The 16,826-nt window shown below is 43.9% G+C and overlaps 1 protein-coding gene across 3 annotated transcripts in view; it reads left to right on the top strand.

Moving 5' to 3' along the window:
- COLQ (collagen like tail subunit of asymmetric acetylcholinesterase) overlaps nucleotides 1–11,104 on the top strand; it is a 42,119-nt gene extending 31,015 nt beyond the window's left edge. Inside the window, exons 14-17 of one of the 3 annotated variants that reach the window (XM_005480908.4) lie at nucleotides 2,603–2,722; nucleotides 3,298–3,418; nucleotides 6,264–6,366; nucleotides 8,340–11,104. In XM_005480908.4, coding sequence (XP_005480965.3) covers nucleotides 2,603–2,722; nucleotides 3,298–3,418; nucleotides 6,264–6,366; nucleotides 8,340–8,409 — 414 coding nt within the window. In that variant the 3' untranslated portion in view covers nucleotides 8,410–11,104. Of the gene's footprint in view, nucleotides 1–2,602; nucleotides 2,723–3,297; nucleotides 3,419–6,263; nucleotides 6,716–8,339 lie in introns of those variants that run through there. The other 2 variants (XM_074538087.1, XM_074538074.1) reach the window with 2 other exon arrangements.
- The last annotated feature ends 5,722 nt before the right edge of the window (nucleotides 11,105–16,826 follow it).

Raw genomic sequence — 16,826 nt, 5'->3', positions numbered from 1 at the left:
AAATCCAGAGGTGCAAAAAAATTCAGTCTTGTAACTTGTTGTGTAATTGATGCGCTGAAATGCAGCTGTTCCAAAACATCAGTAAGGTAGCATATATTTGGAAATGTTTTTCAAGCCTAGGAGTGCTCTCTTTCATCTACTACTGTACACATGTAATCTGTCCTTTTTATTTCATTAAATCAGAATGCATTTCAGATTGGTCAGTAAAGTAAGCATACCTTTCTGGTTTGTTTGGGGCTTTTTAAAGACAGTGATTTCTGAATTGAATTTTGGGATCAAGCATTTCACGTATGCAATAGAGCTTTCTCCCAGAGCACAGATCCTCAATAACAGGAGTTTCCACAAACTGTGAGAATCAGGTGTCTGGGCTCCAGTCTGCAGACATACACATTATATGGCTGATTTCCATCTCTAGCCTTGAAAGCATTTTTACAAGCAAACTGGACAAAATACTTTAAAGGACAAGGCATTGAAGAAATGTGACCTAGTAATTTTTTATCACTGATTTCTTTGGGCTTTGTGGCTACTGTTTATGTCCTTCTCCTTCTGCTGGGCCCTGCCTCATTAATCTGTGCAGTGCAGCACTCAGTCAGTGATGAAGATGCTCCCTTGGGGCTGTGTGCCGGCACAGCTCAGCACTCCCCCCATGCAAGTGGAAATGGTGTGGTGTCTGCTTGTCCCTGCATGCCAATGAGCAGCAGTTGGCTTTGTCAAAGCCCCACCTGTCACAGTGTCAGAAAGCTGTCACGGTGGTGGAAGGGACACACTCACAGCACCGTTAAACGGGGTCATTGAGCTCAGACTTTTGCACAAGTGGGTTTCAGGTCTCGGCAGCTATGCCAGCTGCTTGCTCATCCCTGGCTGTGCTGTATTAGAAAAAATCCTCCTGTTGTTTTGAAAACATAATGGCGAGAGATGAATGTGCTGAAATAAAGGTGCATATCACTCCATACAGTGCAAAAAAAAACCCCATTGTGTACTTTGCAGCCTGGAGAACTCATAGGAAAAGCTTTAAGGCTCTCAATATAACGTAGAGGTCTCATTACCCTCCTTCGCCATCAGGCACAGTTTCCTATCTTAAAAGATAGGATCTTAAAAGATAGTAATGATAGTAATAGATCTTAAAAGATAGTAATGAGAGTGTAAACATGCAAAATACCATACACTATCACTATGAGCCCCCAGGTGCCATTTTGTTGCCAGGAATGTGAGAAGGCAAAAAGGCAAGGCTTAACTCTGGAAATGAAGCACTTCCAGAGCAGCATTACCTGTTTCCCTGCCCACCCCCTTTGTTTTACTCCCTTGAGAGTAAAAACACTTTAACTTAAACCAAAGCTTAAACATCACTATTGTTTATTCTGTCCAGATCCCATGTAGCAGCACTGATGCCTGTCTTAGGCCACTTGAAAGCTCTTGTCAGGATTCTATAGCTGCACATGGAAAAGACCCAGAGGTGGTGCTCTGTGCCCTGGGGTTTGCCAAAGCAGCACAACCTCAGTGCCACCACCCATGCACCCAGCAGCTCCTCCAGAGGAGGGCAGAAGCTGGGAAACAAAGTGCTGGTTTCTGGCATTGGCTCAGATTCATTCAATTTGTTAAAATCTTGTGCAATTTTAAAGGCTGATATCTGTAATGGTTTGAGACAGCATAATTTTGTTATTGATTTCAAGAGAAATTGGAGCTCTGGGGATGAGCTCAAATTACAGAATCAGTTCTGTGCTGGCCTCCTATTTATTTGCTTCCTTTCATTCAAGCTGAAGGCATTTTTATTCAATGCTTCTTTAATGAAATTGGCCTTCTTCCAAGGTTATGGGAATGTTCTGCTATGTAAAAATTTCAAGGTAACTTGTTTTTTAAAGAGCCAATTCTGTTTATGTTGGTGTGAATCAGAGTCAGACCTAAAACTATTTTGCCCAGAAACACTCTATTTGCTTTTTCTTAATTTAAAAATGGCTTGAATCTTATAAAAATTAAATTGATTAAGCTGCTGAAGGAAGAGATTATTTTCTAATGCCTTTTACATCCAATTTCAGTGATTGAGACATTAAAGAAATGGGTAAGAGAGCAGCTTGTCCTAATTTTTCCATTTTGAACTTTTTTTTTTTTGCAGCGTAATTGGAGACTTGGTGTCAGACCACAGTATATGCATATAAAGAAACATGCGTTTTAGTGTCAATTAAATCTAAAGAAATAACAAAGAGGTAAAAGTTAAATGAAGGTTGTATTAAGACATGCATTATTTATCTTGTAGCCACAAACATGCCTAAAAAGTTATAGTCAATCCACAAAAAGCACTTATGTCCATTTGGATTTTGCAATTGCTTCAGCATCAAACCATTTGAGTATCATAAAGTTCTTCTCAGCTGTGATTGTGCGCTACTATTTGTATGATTTTTACCTGAGGATGTGCATTTCAAAATAGGGGCCCGGAAAAGACCATTCCATTGCTGTAGGTTCTCACCTCTTCTCTTTCTGAAAACAACTGAAACATTTTCCTGTATATTATTTACCTATTTGAAGATACATATGCCAAACTAGATTCTGTGATAATCCAAAGAACTTCTTGAGAAGGTTACCAATCGCCTCTTTTTCTGTGCCCCAGATTTTTGTGGTGAACAATCAAGAAGAATTGGATCGGTTAAACACCGAGAACGCGTTAGCATTTAGAAGAGATCAGAGATCTTTGTATTTCAAGGATACCTTTGGATGGCTCCCAGTCCAGGTAAAAATATGACTGTGGTTTCAGAAAACCCTTGAGTGTATATTCCATTTTGAAATACAGAACATACTTCTGTACTTAAGGTGTCATAGCAAATCAGTTAAGCAAATGGGGAAAAGCTCATTTTTGAACACTGCCACAACTGTACATAATTCTGTGAATTTTATTCACAGAAATCTTAATTACTGAGGAATTAACTCAGCAGTGTTGCAGGTTTTGCTAACCTTCCTCTGAACCACTGGTGAACAAACTGGACCAGAGTTCAGGGAATTGTGGTGGTAAAAAGAGTTTTTATTTAATACAAAATAAGGCAAAACTCACCAGGGTACAGAGTTGCAGAACTAAAACCCTGCAAACCAAATTCACATATTTCCTTATTGCTTCAAGGAGCTGAGTCCTGCTGAAATTAGCAACAGCATCCTTCTTGTGTCTGCTGGACTTTGGATCAGACTCTGTATAAACCCTCTGACCAACAAATAACAAGCCATAAAGCCTGGCCCCTAGAGCCCTTCTCCTCTGCTTGCTAGCCAGGCTGCTGCTGGTGAGGTTCAGTAACCCCTGTGTGTTTGCCTGGCCAGCTCTCCCCTCTGTACCCCATGGATTACCGCCTGGAGGAGGGGGGCACCTGTGGAGATGGCGTCGTGCAGGATGGGGAGGAGTGCGACGACGGCAACGCGGTGGTGACCGATGACTGCATAAGTGAGTTACAGCACAGCAGGACAGGCTTCTTCCCACCAGGGAAGGTGCATTAGTTGTACCACAGGGTGCACTGCTTATGTCTGGGAGAGCTTGTGTGGTTTGTGGATCAAGGGCAGGCCTGGGGAAAGGGAGGCATGATGGCTACAGGGTGAAAACTGAGGTGTCCATGCATGTGGATGGCACACACCACACAGGACAGAAGTGACAACAGCACTTCTCTGCATCCTTGCTGAGTCAGAAACTCTGCATTTCGAGGGCCATGCAGCAGCTGGGTTACGCACACACCTTTCCTGGGGGCTGCCAGCTCTCTCTAAAAGCTGGGCAGCACACCTTTGCAGTGCAGCACAGCCCTTGGGTTAGACACTGTTTCTTATGATATAATAGGTCCTCAGTCCAGAAACACTACTTTGGATTTTGTTATTCACTTGCACAGTGGACGTGCCAGCCCACTACCTTCACTATCAGATTTACATAACATTTAATGCACGTTGTTCTGCTTCAGAGCAAATTTGGGAGAGAATCCCCAAAGGGGCTCCGGTAGGGAAATTCAATCCGACCCTCCCGTCAACCGGTCTGGGAGAAAATACCTCCTGGGAGAAAAGTGGAAAAAAACTGTTTATTAAGCAATAAAATCTAAACAATATTAACCAATAAAACCCCTTGCAGCTCCAAAAGAGATGACAAACTGAGAAAACCCCGTCCCCGGGTTGCAGGTCAGCTCACTCAGTCTCTGGTCAGTCCCTCTGGTGCTGGAAATGTCGTAGGCCAGGCCCGGCCCGGGTGGGCCACAAGTGTGAGCTGCCAGTGCTCTGCTGGGTGTTCAGGCCAGAGCAGTTTCAAGAGGTCCGAAGAAAAGGGATAAAAAACACAGTCCAGGAAACTTCTTTCCCTCAGCTAGCTAAAAACTAACTAAAGACAAAAAAAAGAGCTCCATCCCGCTGTCTGTCCGTCCGCAGACAACACAGTCAGGAGCAGGAATGTGGAGGAGGAGTGCAGTGTCTGATAACAAACTGCTGCTTATTCTCTCCCCCCTTCACTCTCTAGAACAAGGCTTAAAGGTGCAACACTTATTATTCGGCATGAACAGAACGAGACGATTGGAGATAAAAGCATCATATAGTCAACCCAGGACACATGTCTACTCCATCTTCCTTCCATTTTGCTGATTGTGGATAGCAAAGAGCATATAAGAGCATACAAAGAGCATATAAGCATTTGAGCAGCTGTGGTAACCTTCACTTCCCCCTCTCTCGGTTAGTTTTACATCTTGAATCCTTCCCCAGAGCATAGCCCTACACCATCTCCACGTAGTAGGTTTGGTGCTCTGTTGTTCCCAGCAAAGGGATGCTTCTTCACACTTCACAACAGTATTACGCAACACTGAAAGATGCAATTTTTCATTTATATATGACTCACTGACTTTGAAAATGGGGTGTGTGCAACCATGCCCTGTGCAAGTTTCTCAATCCAGCTGTCCATCACCACCCTTCCCCTTACGACTTAGGAATCCCCACCAACTTCTCAATGACAACAGGAAAGAGATTTCAAAGGCAATTCCATCTCAACAGGTCTAGGGAGACACATAAATAAAAGCCCCTCTAAGTTTCTGTGCTTGCCTGACTGCAGAGTACTCCAGAGAGACAGCAGACAACATCTCTCCTGTTTCCAGACATGAGGAAATGATTAAATTAGAACTTGCAATCAGACGTGGGGAACAACCATGTGGCAAGATAGTGTTCATTAGTTCCAGTGCCTGCAAAATTGTGCACTCTGTGTCTGAAGGCACATCATGTTCTCTGAGCTATGCACAGGGCAAAGCCTCAATGGAGGCCTTGCAGTACAGATTTCTGACACTGATGTGACCCATCCTTGAATTATTTGGAAATGAGCACACTGTCGTTGTCCTTCTCCTGTAACTGAACCAAAAGGAAAAGGCTAGATGAATGTTAAATAGATTTTATTGTAAAAAAGGCTTGTCGGTCTTAGAAGCATCAATTTCTGACAAACACGTCCTTGGTGCAATTAATTAATCATTTCTATTTGTAAATAACCCACTTTAGCCTCTTAGAAACTCCCTGCTCCTGTCTATTTAATCCTTTCTTGATACCAATGGATTCTCCCAGAAGATGTCAAAGGGATTTTAACTGAATTAATTTGTTCATATTAGAAAGTCATTCTCAATATGCTATAGATATCAAAATCAAAGTCCAATTGCTAAAATGGCAAACAAACCCACAAATTACTGCAGCCTACATGTCAGTCACCATGAAAAATTGTGACAAATCCCACTCACTCTCAAGTCAGTAAGAGTCAGCAGTGGGAAAGACACGATTTTGGCAACACTTATATATTTTATTTCTTTATAGACAGCCTGCAAAATTTCGTTCATATGTGGAAACTCACAGCAGACAAATACAGATATTGTACAGAATTGAATAAAGGTCTAAGTTGGGAATTCCAAACCAGTTAACCACCTAAGATTATTTTTTTGAGATTGTGACTTCCCCAAATAATTTTATGTTAACTGTATTTTATGTTTCCCTTAAATTGTTTTGATGGTAATTATCTATGGCAATAATAAGTTTCAAATAAGTGCTGTTGTAATTACTGATTCTGTAGTAATTATTTTTAGCATTTATCCATTCTTTCCCTTCATCACAGAAATCAGCTGATAAAAGTACATTCTTTGTAGTGAAGAGTACTGCTCCTCCTAAGAGAGTCCTTACAGAATGCCTTCCTCAAAATATCTCACTTTATACTTAATCCTTAAAAAGCTAGTCCCAGTCACTTCACCTGTTTCTTTGACAGGTGCCTGGAAAGTGTTTATTTCTTTATTTTTCACTAGGATGCCGCCGTGCTTACTGCGGAGATGGCTACAAGCACGAGGGGGTTGAAGACTGTGATGGGATGGATTTTGGATACTTGACGTGTAGAACATACCTTCCTGGGTATGTAAGAGGAGGTCTTCACTTGGGTTTGGTGGGGTGTTTTTGGTTTGATTATGGAGGGTGGTTTTGTGCGTGCTTTTCCTTTCTTTTTTCTCCTTTCCAGCTTTAAAACAGGAGTTTCACCCACTTTAACCTTGTTCCACTGGGACCAAGTGGCAGGGAAGAAAGTGTCTGCAAATTATTTCTGTATATCATTGACTTTAAGGGCTAAATCTCATTTCACAGTAAGAAGTATGTGCCTATTACTGCACAAAACAAATGAAGGTCACACAGACCTATGTTTGCCCATTTCTTGCCAAAATTTCCTTATCTGGTCACATTAATGTCCAGCCATAACATGGGGATAGTAGGAAAGACCATGACAAGATAATCACACTGAAGGAAAAAAAAACCCACAATATCCAAACCACAGACTTGTACCAACCTCCTGCTGCCCTTCCCATTAATGGGTACTCTGGGGGTGTATTTGCTTTGAATCAAGCAGCTTTTCCAAAGTGCAAGAAATTCATTCACCAGCAGATGCAAAGCCATGCATCTGTGTAGCAAAGTCCTTCATTTAAAACATCTGCTTACTGTTGACTTGCCTTCTCTGCCTTTGTTTAGGCAGCTTCCTCTGGTCGGGGTTTTGCCTCCAACAGCAGCACCTCTATTTAGCTGTCAGGTATTGTTACTGGCTAACAGGAAACATTTAATTTGCAAATTAAATTATGTGCAGAGCCCTCATCATTCAGGGAACAATAATGTGCTAATTGACAGGAATAAGAAACCACAGGATGTCTTTGTAAATCTAGTGCTGTGCTAATCCTTCCACTGTAATTGTTGGAGCACTTTTGGTATAAGAGGTTACTAAAATTCAGGCCAGGCAACCTGACAAAACTGAAACATTTTGCAGAGACCTCATCTTCAGACAGTGTGGAGTTGCTCTCTATTGTGAAAACTCTTCCCTTCGAAGAGTCTGAAATTTGGTGCCCAACGTAGCACCACAAAAGCTTGAGGAAAACTTTATATATTTCACTTTGCTTGTATATTCAAGTTGTGAAAGAGCAACTGAGATTTTTTTTTTTTTTGTGGTAGTCTGCAAATTATCTGCCAAACTAAAGAAAAAGCTGTGAATCATGAGCAAGTGGGCTGAGTATGTGAGTATAACACTCCCATGGGAGTTTTACCCCGAAGTAACCTTTCCTCCAAGAGCTCTGCTGCAACTGATTTTCCCATTTTTTACTCTTTCCAGCCCACAGATCCCTCCTTCTGTTTCACACACCTTTTCCAGATTTGATGTTAGTCTGAGAATGTGGGTTATCCTAGGACGTAGTTTTAAAGCTGCATAACTTGACATTGTGGATGTGTTATTAACTTAGACATTGAGGCAATAAAAAACTCATTTTAATTCTTATTAACAGTTCTGGTCAGGTCTTAGTAAGTAGAGTCACTGCTCAGTTTAAGTCAGTAGAAAGAGAAAATCTCTGTTTCTCTTTATTTTGCAAGGACTCTTCAAATTACTCTTTTTATAGTTATTTCTAATGTGGGAATGTGTCACTCTCATTATTTCAAGTACATGGAAAAGAAGTTAAAGGACGGGCACAGTCATGCCTGCTGAAGCTATTGGGAATAGCTGGAAAAACACTCAACTCAGAGCCTCAGATATTTTGTTCCGCAGCTCCTGTGGGTGAGCGCCAGGACTTTTGCATCCACCCCCATGAAATGCTCCAGTCCTGATGCCAACAGGGATTTTATTTTTTTAATTGACATTACTGGGAGTAAAGTCTTCACTCATAGTTTCTCCTGGACGCCTGTTTTGCTGACAGAGGAGAACACAGTCAAGCACTGATGAAAATTGCCCTCCTATTTAGTTTCCCATATGCTGCTGCATATGCATATTCCAAGGTTCTTCACTCCTACAGAGAGTTACAACCAGGAGCCATGTAAGTGAACCATACCGTGCTCTGAAACTGAGATATTCTCTTCTATTCCAGGTCTTACGGGAAACTGCGCTGCACTCCTTACTGCTACATTGACTCCACACAGTGTCGATACTTCACATGAGGGAGCAGAAGTGGGCAGCATCCCTGGCCTAGGGGTGCTAGGTGCTACACTATCACCTACCAAGAAGGACTGGGACACAAAAACCTCCCACCCACCTCTGAGAAAACAAGCAAAGACACATCATGCTGCTGATGGCCATTCTGAGATATTTTTTTTTAAATATAGATTTGTCAGATAGGGAAAAATAGGACCACTGCATCCTGTCTTAATAGAGAAACTAATGTCAAGCTGTGTGTGCCAGTGAGACTTCCATGCAGCTGTGGATGGCTCTGCATCACAAAAGCAACATTAAACTACTGGAAGCTGAGTTTCATTAACCAGGAATGCCATGTAACAATTACCTCGACTTAGCACTGTTAAACCAAATATAATCTCTTCGGGGGTTTTGTCTTTAACCCTTCTCTGCATAAACACAAAGCATATCTTGGATGCGGTGTTTAGAGGAACTTTCATTACAATGTGAACTTAGCAAATGTTGCATCCACTAGAGATGACTTCAGCAACTCTTAAGGTTACCAATGCTCCTTCATTGGTCAAAGGAGTTGAAGTTCTTTCAGAATCAGCAAATCAGTCAAATAAGCTGGTTAACATCACCTTCAGGCCAAGGCGTTGTCTGTGTGTGTCTGTGCACTACAAGCAGTCACAAGAGACTGGCAAAACACACCACAAAAGGACAAACTGGACAAAAAAACTGTGAAATAGCCAAGAAGTTCTCTCCCAGGAGAAAATCAGACAAGGAGGGAAGATAATGAAGGAACATATTTCTGTATTTTTCTCCTCCGTGCTGAGCTGGCTGGGCTCTGCCTGACCCCAAGGGGCCGGGATAGCATCAGTTCCCTGCCCACGGCCATGTACACATTGCCTTCTCTCTGGTGTCCACACTGGAAGGTCTTGGCATTTGCAACCCCTTGTCCACCCAGCCATCACCACTCAATTCCCAGTTATCCCCTGTGCTCCCTCCCCCCTGTGCCACTGGTGGTTGTCCCAGTGTGTGCGCTCACTTTTGTATTGCCGTAAGTCAGACCGCAGAGTAGCACGTCCATGGATACTGTGCAATGTACACTTGGGTTTTTCTTTTTTGGGAAGGTCTCTCAACTATATCAGCTCTGGTTGGAGTCAGGGTAATTATATACTTATTTATTAGCAAGCAGTAAAGAGCCAATTTTACATGGAAAGCATATTAAATGTCATGTGACAAAGATTCTATAACAGAAAATGAAACCAAGAATGTGCAGAATTCAGGACTAAAAGCCTTAAAACTAGGCATTATTTTCATACAAGCCACTCTTTCCTGCTTTGTGGTAAATGTTGTACAGGACTGTGTGAAATGTGTGAGTTATCTGTACCAGTGACAGCACTGCAACAGCTGCACTGACACTGGCACATTTGCAGAGGTTAAATAAAGGTGGATTTTGTGTTATAATGATGATGCATTACAGCAATTAAGAAACACATGCAACTTTTACCACCTGCCTAGAAGACTTTAACTATGCATGTATTAAGTGATATTGGAAATCACCAATCAGCAACAAAACAAGAAAGAAAATTTGTGTACTCTTTATGATTATCACTCACCTGGGCTATTTATGTTGCTATGAAGCCAAGTCACCAGCATTTGTAGCCCAGTTCAACAGTTTAATTTTTTTTTTTCTTAACTGAGGTCTTAATAAAAGGTCCAGGAACCACTGGGACAAGAAAATTGCCACAAACTCTGGAAATCTGGGCACTAGTACAGCTGCCTTTTTAATTTCCTGTGCTAGAGCAAGCAGCAGGTTCCAGCAGCATCACACCATGAGGAGCAGGTTCTGGTTGTTGGGAGGCTCTCGAGGACAAACACACTCCCAGCAGCACATCCCTCTGGGTGAATCCCAGGCAGAATCTGCTGGTGTTGCCATCCTGGGATGGAGGCACTCCATCTGAACTGCTCACCTTCTCCAAGGAGTTAATCTCAACCCCCCAAAAGGCTGGAGTCTCTGAGAAGTTGGTCATTCCAGTGGCCTTTCGCCTTCAGTTTTCAGTGCGATCGTTTTTCATTAAAAGCTCCTACCTCCAAGGGACATTGAAATAACAAAGCTATGTGCATGGAAAATGTAAAGAGGAGATGTGGTCACCCAGGTAAAATACTGTGCTGCTTATGTTCAGAAAGAGGCTATCAGCCTGGTCAGTCTGGGAACACTTGCACAGCATGGATTTTAAATGGACAAAGCAATGTGAAATATAAGAAAACATAAAAAAGTTTCGTACTGCCATTACTGTCTTGCTCCCCTCAGAAGATAAAGCATGAGAAAGACATAAAGTAGATATGATTTAAAATGCTGCAAAATAAATCCTTTGCCCTCATTACTGACATACCTAATTTATCATCAACTGGGTATTCTTCAGCTGGGTGATGCCTGGTCTGCTACAAATTGTCTTCCCTCCTTCTCTGAGTTTGGGAACTTAAAACATTGTGCCAAGACTGGTTCAAAAGTTAATTGGAACATTTCAGTTCATTGGACTTTTGTAGCAGCATACACTTTTGGGAGAGTTTTCTAATGATTAGTATGCAACTCTAGGCAAGTACAAAGCATTATGCCATGCACTGTATTAATGTATACCAAAAAATCTGGCTTGCACTTAATATGTGATTAAATATATGTAATTGCCTACCGCATATATTAGCAGCTCATGTCAATAAATCATGCTACCTTAGTTCCCCTATGTCCTTACTTTCACTTATTTAATTTTGGGTTTAACAGCATAGTTTTAAAATATAATTACCTAGTTTAAGATGCTGAGGAGGGAAAAAACACCTCTTTTCCCCTGCCTGCTGCCTCTCCCTGCCTGCCGTGGGATCTGGTTCTGTGTGGGCACAGTGACAGTGCATCCAGTACTGTGACAGTGGGCACAGCCTGGGAGTGTGACTGTGCATCCCTGCTCCTGGGCTTGCCACTGCCTCATGCCCAGACTGACCCCTGCAACGCTCCATGGCCAGAACAGCTCCACTGCCACTGATTTCTGATTGGAATCTGTAATGTACTTGGTTTAATAAGGCTTTGGGCTGTGTTTTGGGGGATTATCTGCTCCTGCTACCTGATAATGTATTTACTGGCTGCTTTGAACCTCTCTATCAGAGGCTGAGCTGTGAAACAAAAAGCAGCAGCCTCAGGTGCTAATGGACAATGGGAATGGTGCTGTTGGCACCCGGGATTTGGGCATTCCTGGAAACTGGCACCCAGGCTTGGGAAAGAGGGTCCTGCCTTGCAGCCTGGGAGTCTGTGGTCCCAAGGCTTTTGTGTATAACAGGGAGTTCCAGAGAAGGGCAGTCCTTGCTGTCCCCAGGGGAAAGGAAGTGTATGGACAGACAGAGAGTAAGTGAGTCTACTTTCTGCCTGTTCTTTCTAAAAACTCAGCTTCTGCGACACTCATCTCTTTGGCACCCAAATGCCCACGTCATTTGTCATTTCTCCCTTCCCTTCAAATTGCTCAAAATCATAGCTGTCAAGTCTGTCCTTGTCCATAAATCTGGCCATGTACCTCATCTCCTTCTTTCTTTCTTTCTTCTTATTTCCTCTAGAGACACCTAAGTTCATATCCTTTGTAGCCTCCTGAAAACACTGCAATGCCCTTACTGCTCTGCTGGGTTTCACCAGCTTCTCTTTCAGTCTCTCACACCATCTCTTTTCCAACATCTTCTGCTTGTGACAGCCCTGCCATATGTCACAGCAAAACCCCTTGGTCATGGTCCTTACCTTCTAAAAATTGTAGGATGCATTTCCCACTTCAGCCCCACCCATTTGTACAAGGAGAGAGGGGATTGGTGCTTATCCTTAAACTGCAGGTCTCCAAGAACTGTGCTTGAGCACCAGCTGTTTATGAGGAAGAACAGTAATAAGTCCCCAGTTAGCTGCACTGGGGACAATTCAATACACTTGGCTGCCACACACCATCAGGAGATGTATTTTAAAAAGATAACCAAAATAAACCCAAGAGAAGGAAATCGGTGCTGTGCTGTGGTTCTTTGCTGATATTTAAGTCTATCACGCACAATGCTGCAAAGAGATGTTTAAAGAGCTGTTGGAAAATTGACATTTTAATTCACAAAAGGTGAAGCAATGAGAGCACTTTCTAAAAGACTTTCAAGTTCTTTCTCTGGTAGCTTTTGCCTAAGGAGATGGAAATGGCAAAGCAAGGGTCCCTTCCCAGGAAACCATTCCCTTGCAAGGAAAGCAGAGAATAATGCGTTATTGAACTCTGCTACAGACAGCACGAGGTACTGGCAAAGGGACAGACAGCAGGTGAATGCAAAATTTAGATGAGGAATTTGGATCAGAGTAACTGATGCTTATTAATCTGCTAAGAGACCATATAACTTGTAGACCATTAGAGAACTGTCAGGCCTTAACCCAAGAGAGAAAAGGAACAAAGCCTATGCAAATGAGCCATTTGTGTCTTTAATGAACATAGTCAGTGAAAAACCCCCACAAAATTAATATGTCCAGTTACATGCCCAGCAGTGTGCTCTATGCAGAAAGCTGGTGTCACTCCAGGGCCAAAAAGACCAGAGCAAAGCCTGGGCACATGCTTTCATTGCATCAGTAATTACTTAGGGGCACTTAGGAGGATGGCCCTGAACCAGCCTAGCCAGGGAAGGCTGCATTTGAAAGGATGGCCAGGCCAAATTATATTAGAGGAGTGTACTCCTGATGGAAATTACATTAGTGGCTACTTCCTTCTCTCCATCCCTGGAAATATCTTGGCACTTAAAAGGCACTGAGTTATAGCCCTGGCCTTTTACAGCTTTTAATTCACTCTGACATTTTCCCTGAGCATCTGAGGGAGGGTGCAGTTGGGATACATAATCCTCTCCAGTGTCAGAGAAGAGGGTTTAAGCAGACATATCTTGCTGCACCCTTCCCACACACTACTGAGCAAGCAGCCCTCCTGCATGGAGGGCTGCCCAGGATTTTCTTTGGAAAGGAGTGGGAAGGAGAATGATGGAGCTGAGCCCCTCAAAGTCACTGACAGCAAAGGCAAGGGATGCAGCAGGGTATTGCAGGGAGCAGGAGCCACCCTGGCCAGTGAGGCTGGGCTGGGAAGGGGCCTCATGCTGCCACACGTGCTCCAGAGCATCTCCTGCTCTCCAGGAAAAGCTGCCTGCAGTGCTGTCCCCAGGGCTGATGCTGCTGGTGGTATCTCCTGCAGGACACAGGCAAGCACAAAGCACTCCCTGAGCTGTTCTGCAGGTGCAGCTGGGAGCCTGCCTGGCTGGTCTGTGATAACACAGACAGACATTCAAAGGAACAGGAATCTGAGTAAATGGCACAATAAATCAGCAGGGAGGAAGAGGAGGTAACATTAACCTACTCACACAGCAGCATGTTTAGTATATTTAGCAACCTGGCAATTGATCACCCTCTCTTAGCCGGTCTAAAGTGTCCATTCAATGAGGGAATAAACTGACATCAGCATTAAATTCAAGCCCACGGCAAGGTGTCTTTGACCTGTGTGCCAGGTGTGGAGGAAGCTTTCAGAATTCATCTTGAGGGGCAGTCAGAGTCCTGTCAGGGTCTGTAACATCCTCTGTAGGGTAAACAAGGGGTGGTGTTGATGGTTATTCACTGGCACCCTCCTGGGAGGAAGAGACACGCAGTGGGATTTCCCAGTGAGCCACCTCAGAGTGCTGACTTACACCATGGAAATGCAGGCATGTAACACTTACTTTCTTCTGCCCTCCTAACCAGAACACCCTCATTTTAATGGAGCAAGGAGAGAACTGCTTGAGAACCCCATCTGTTCCCTAAACCCTTTGTGGGATCCCAGAAACTCTTTAGTGACTAATTTTGTTTTGAAGAGAAGAGCTACCATTGCTCCCTGCCTTTCCCATTTCAATCAGCCCCATGGAACTCATCATGCACGAACTGGGAGAGGCTGTGCTGAGCCAGTCAGACATTTGGGGCAGGTTATATTTGGTGCTTCCTATGCCTTCCTCTCTGAGGTTATTTGATGGACAAATGGGGATATAGAGGAGCCTGGCAACCCTGATGCTTCCCAGCAACGTAAATTTATTTTACACATTTCCGCTGGCTTTGACATTTTACCTGCCTGGCACTATTACTGCTCTGAGGACAGGATGTACCAGGGAAGAGAGCATTGAGCACTGCTCAGGTTTTGAGTTGTTAGCGGATTTAAAGGGGAGGATGACTGATGAGAGGTGGGAAACAGAACAGTTCAGGCAACTGAACTGTACAGAACTGGCTGGCTGAAATGTCTGTATTGTGGGCCAGGATCTACAGTGGGGTTGTGAAATTCAATGAAATGCTGGGTGTAAACTGTGGTGCCACAGTAGGTTCAGATAAACCATCATAAACCACGTGGTGGCTGTAGTGACAAGTTCCTGGTTTGTGTCATTTGAGCAGAGGTTGGTTGTCAAGCCCAGCAGAGCCCCAGAGCAGAAGCATGGGACCAGTGGGAAAAGCTGGCAATCCTGCTGGTCTTGGTAGGTGCAGGGAAGGGCAGAGAGGCTCGCTCTGTGCTAGGACTTTCTGAGCACGACAATATCTGGTGTGAAAGGCTGCAGGATTACAGCTTCTAAATACAGCTCTGAGAGCTGTACCTGTTGCTGCCTGGGGTCAGCAAGCTCTGCCTTATGCTGCCTGAGACTGAGCTGCTATGCTAACTTCAAGATGTCAAATGTTTGTCCTCTGCTCCACACTATCCCATTATTTGATGAGCAATTGTGTCCTGTAGTTTTGTCAGGGAGTAACCATGTGGTAGGGATGATTAAACTGCCTATGGAATAAATAGCTTGACATCAGAGAGTTTGAACTGGATACTGGCAAAGAAGAAGAGAGCCCTAAGGACATGCAAATAATGCATTCATTCCTCCTGCATTCAGCAGTCTCTGTCAGGCCATTTGCAAGGGGACTCCCCTGCTCTCTCTGCCAGTATTCCCTGTATTCTGCAGCCCTGAGGATGCTGGGGCTCCAGTTGCAGGGTACAGAGAGCTAAATCTTCCTGCCAAAGCCCCAAAAGGCCGTGGGGGTTTCTGCAGCACGGTGGGGTGATGCTCTTTGTTTGCAACACTCACATCCATGTTTCCCAGCAGGGTGTCTGCTTGGTGAGCACATCTTTATGTGAAGGCTGACTTCTTAATTTCTGCTGTAACCACGGCAGATGAATTGCATCAGTTTGGGAGTGGAAGGAGTTCCCCCACACCCTCAACACCTGTGGCTCAGCTGGGGCTGAGGGACACAGCTATCAGCTGTAATTTACCAATATGTGGTTATATATGTCCTACATTTATTTAGGGTTATTAACAGAGCTTTCCAGGCCCTGCCTTGGTTCCACCATACTTGGAAGCCCATAAGAAACTTCTTTAAGGCAAGATTCCCTCCCTCCCTATTTTTTGTCTCTTTCTGTTTTAATAAAAAGGTGATAACAAATAGCTATTTTTGAAAAGTTCCATCGGTGTAGGAATATCCTGGTTTTATGTGTTCTTAGACATCTCCATCAATAGAAAGGAAAGGAGAGCTCCGTTTGAGATGGTTGGTAGACAAAAAAATGTGATTGTGGTCAGAGAAATGCTCTCCCTGGATGGATAACAGCTACATACTCACAGGCTGGGAACATTGCTGGATGATATAGGGTTAAGAAAATGTAAATTAATATTTAATTACTTTATCCAAAGCGGAAGAGCTTGGACAGGAGGGAGTCCTATTTCAGAAGGGGCATAGTCAGGATATATGAACTCTCCACACAAGACTTACATAAGTAAACAAAGTGCTATATGAAGAAACTTCTGGGCTGGCTGACAAGAAGCATGTCCAAGTGCTTTGAAATAGCCCAGAGTTTTCCCCAGATTCTGCCCAGGGGCTGGGGAGAGCAGCCTGTGCAAGGTGACTGATGGAGCGTGAGGGGGGGATAAGGAACAGTGAGTGACTATTTTTACTCTGAGAATGCACTGTAGATGGAAGGTGACAGAATGTAGACCCTTAAAAGACTCGGGAAGGAAAGGGAATTTAGTAAGCTGGACTGAAGAAAATAAATAATGAAATGTCCTGGCATGGTCCACTGAGTGACTGGGACGTTCAGTACATGCCGACAAGGAGAGGAGCACATGCAAGAAGGTTCCTGTGCCTGGCTGGCACATCTGCTGAGGCAGAGCTGGCAGTGCCTCACACCACGGCCAGGGCCACAGAACCAAGCTGTGAGGCAGAGCAGGCCCCTTGCTCTTGGTTGGCAAGGGTTTTGGCAAGCAAGCCTCCCCCAGCTGCCCCAGGGCTCGGAGGGGTGCAGGTTTCACAGCCATCCCAGCACCTGCTGCACCCAGCCATGCCCTGCTCATGGGGCAGAGCTGCTCGGGTGGACTGGGAAAGCTGCTGCTCCCTTGGTGCTACACAGAGCACTAGGTACCTGAGGCCACAGATGCGATGTCA

Source organism: Zonotrichia albicollis, chromosome 1 (assembly GCF_047830755.1).
Source record: "Zonotrichia albicollis isolate bZonAlb1 chromosome 1, bZonAlb1.hap1, whole genome shotgun sequence".
NCBI lineage: Eukaryota > Metazoa > Chordata > Aves > Passeriformes > Passerellidae > Zonotrichia > Zonotrichia albicollis.
The sequence above is the reverse complement of the archived record's forward strand: the minus strand, read 5'-3'. Positions and strand labels throughout refer to the sequence as shown.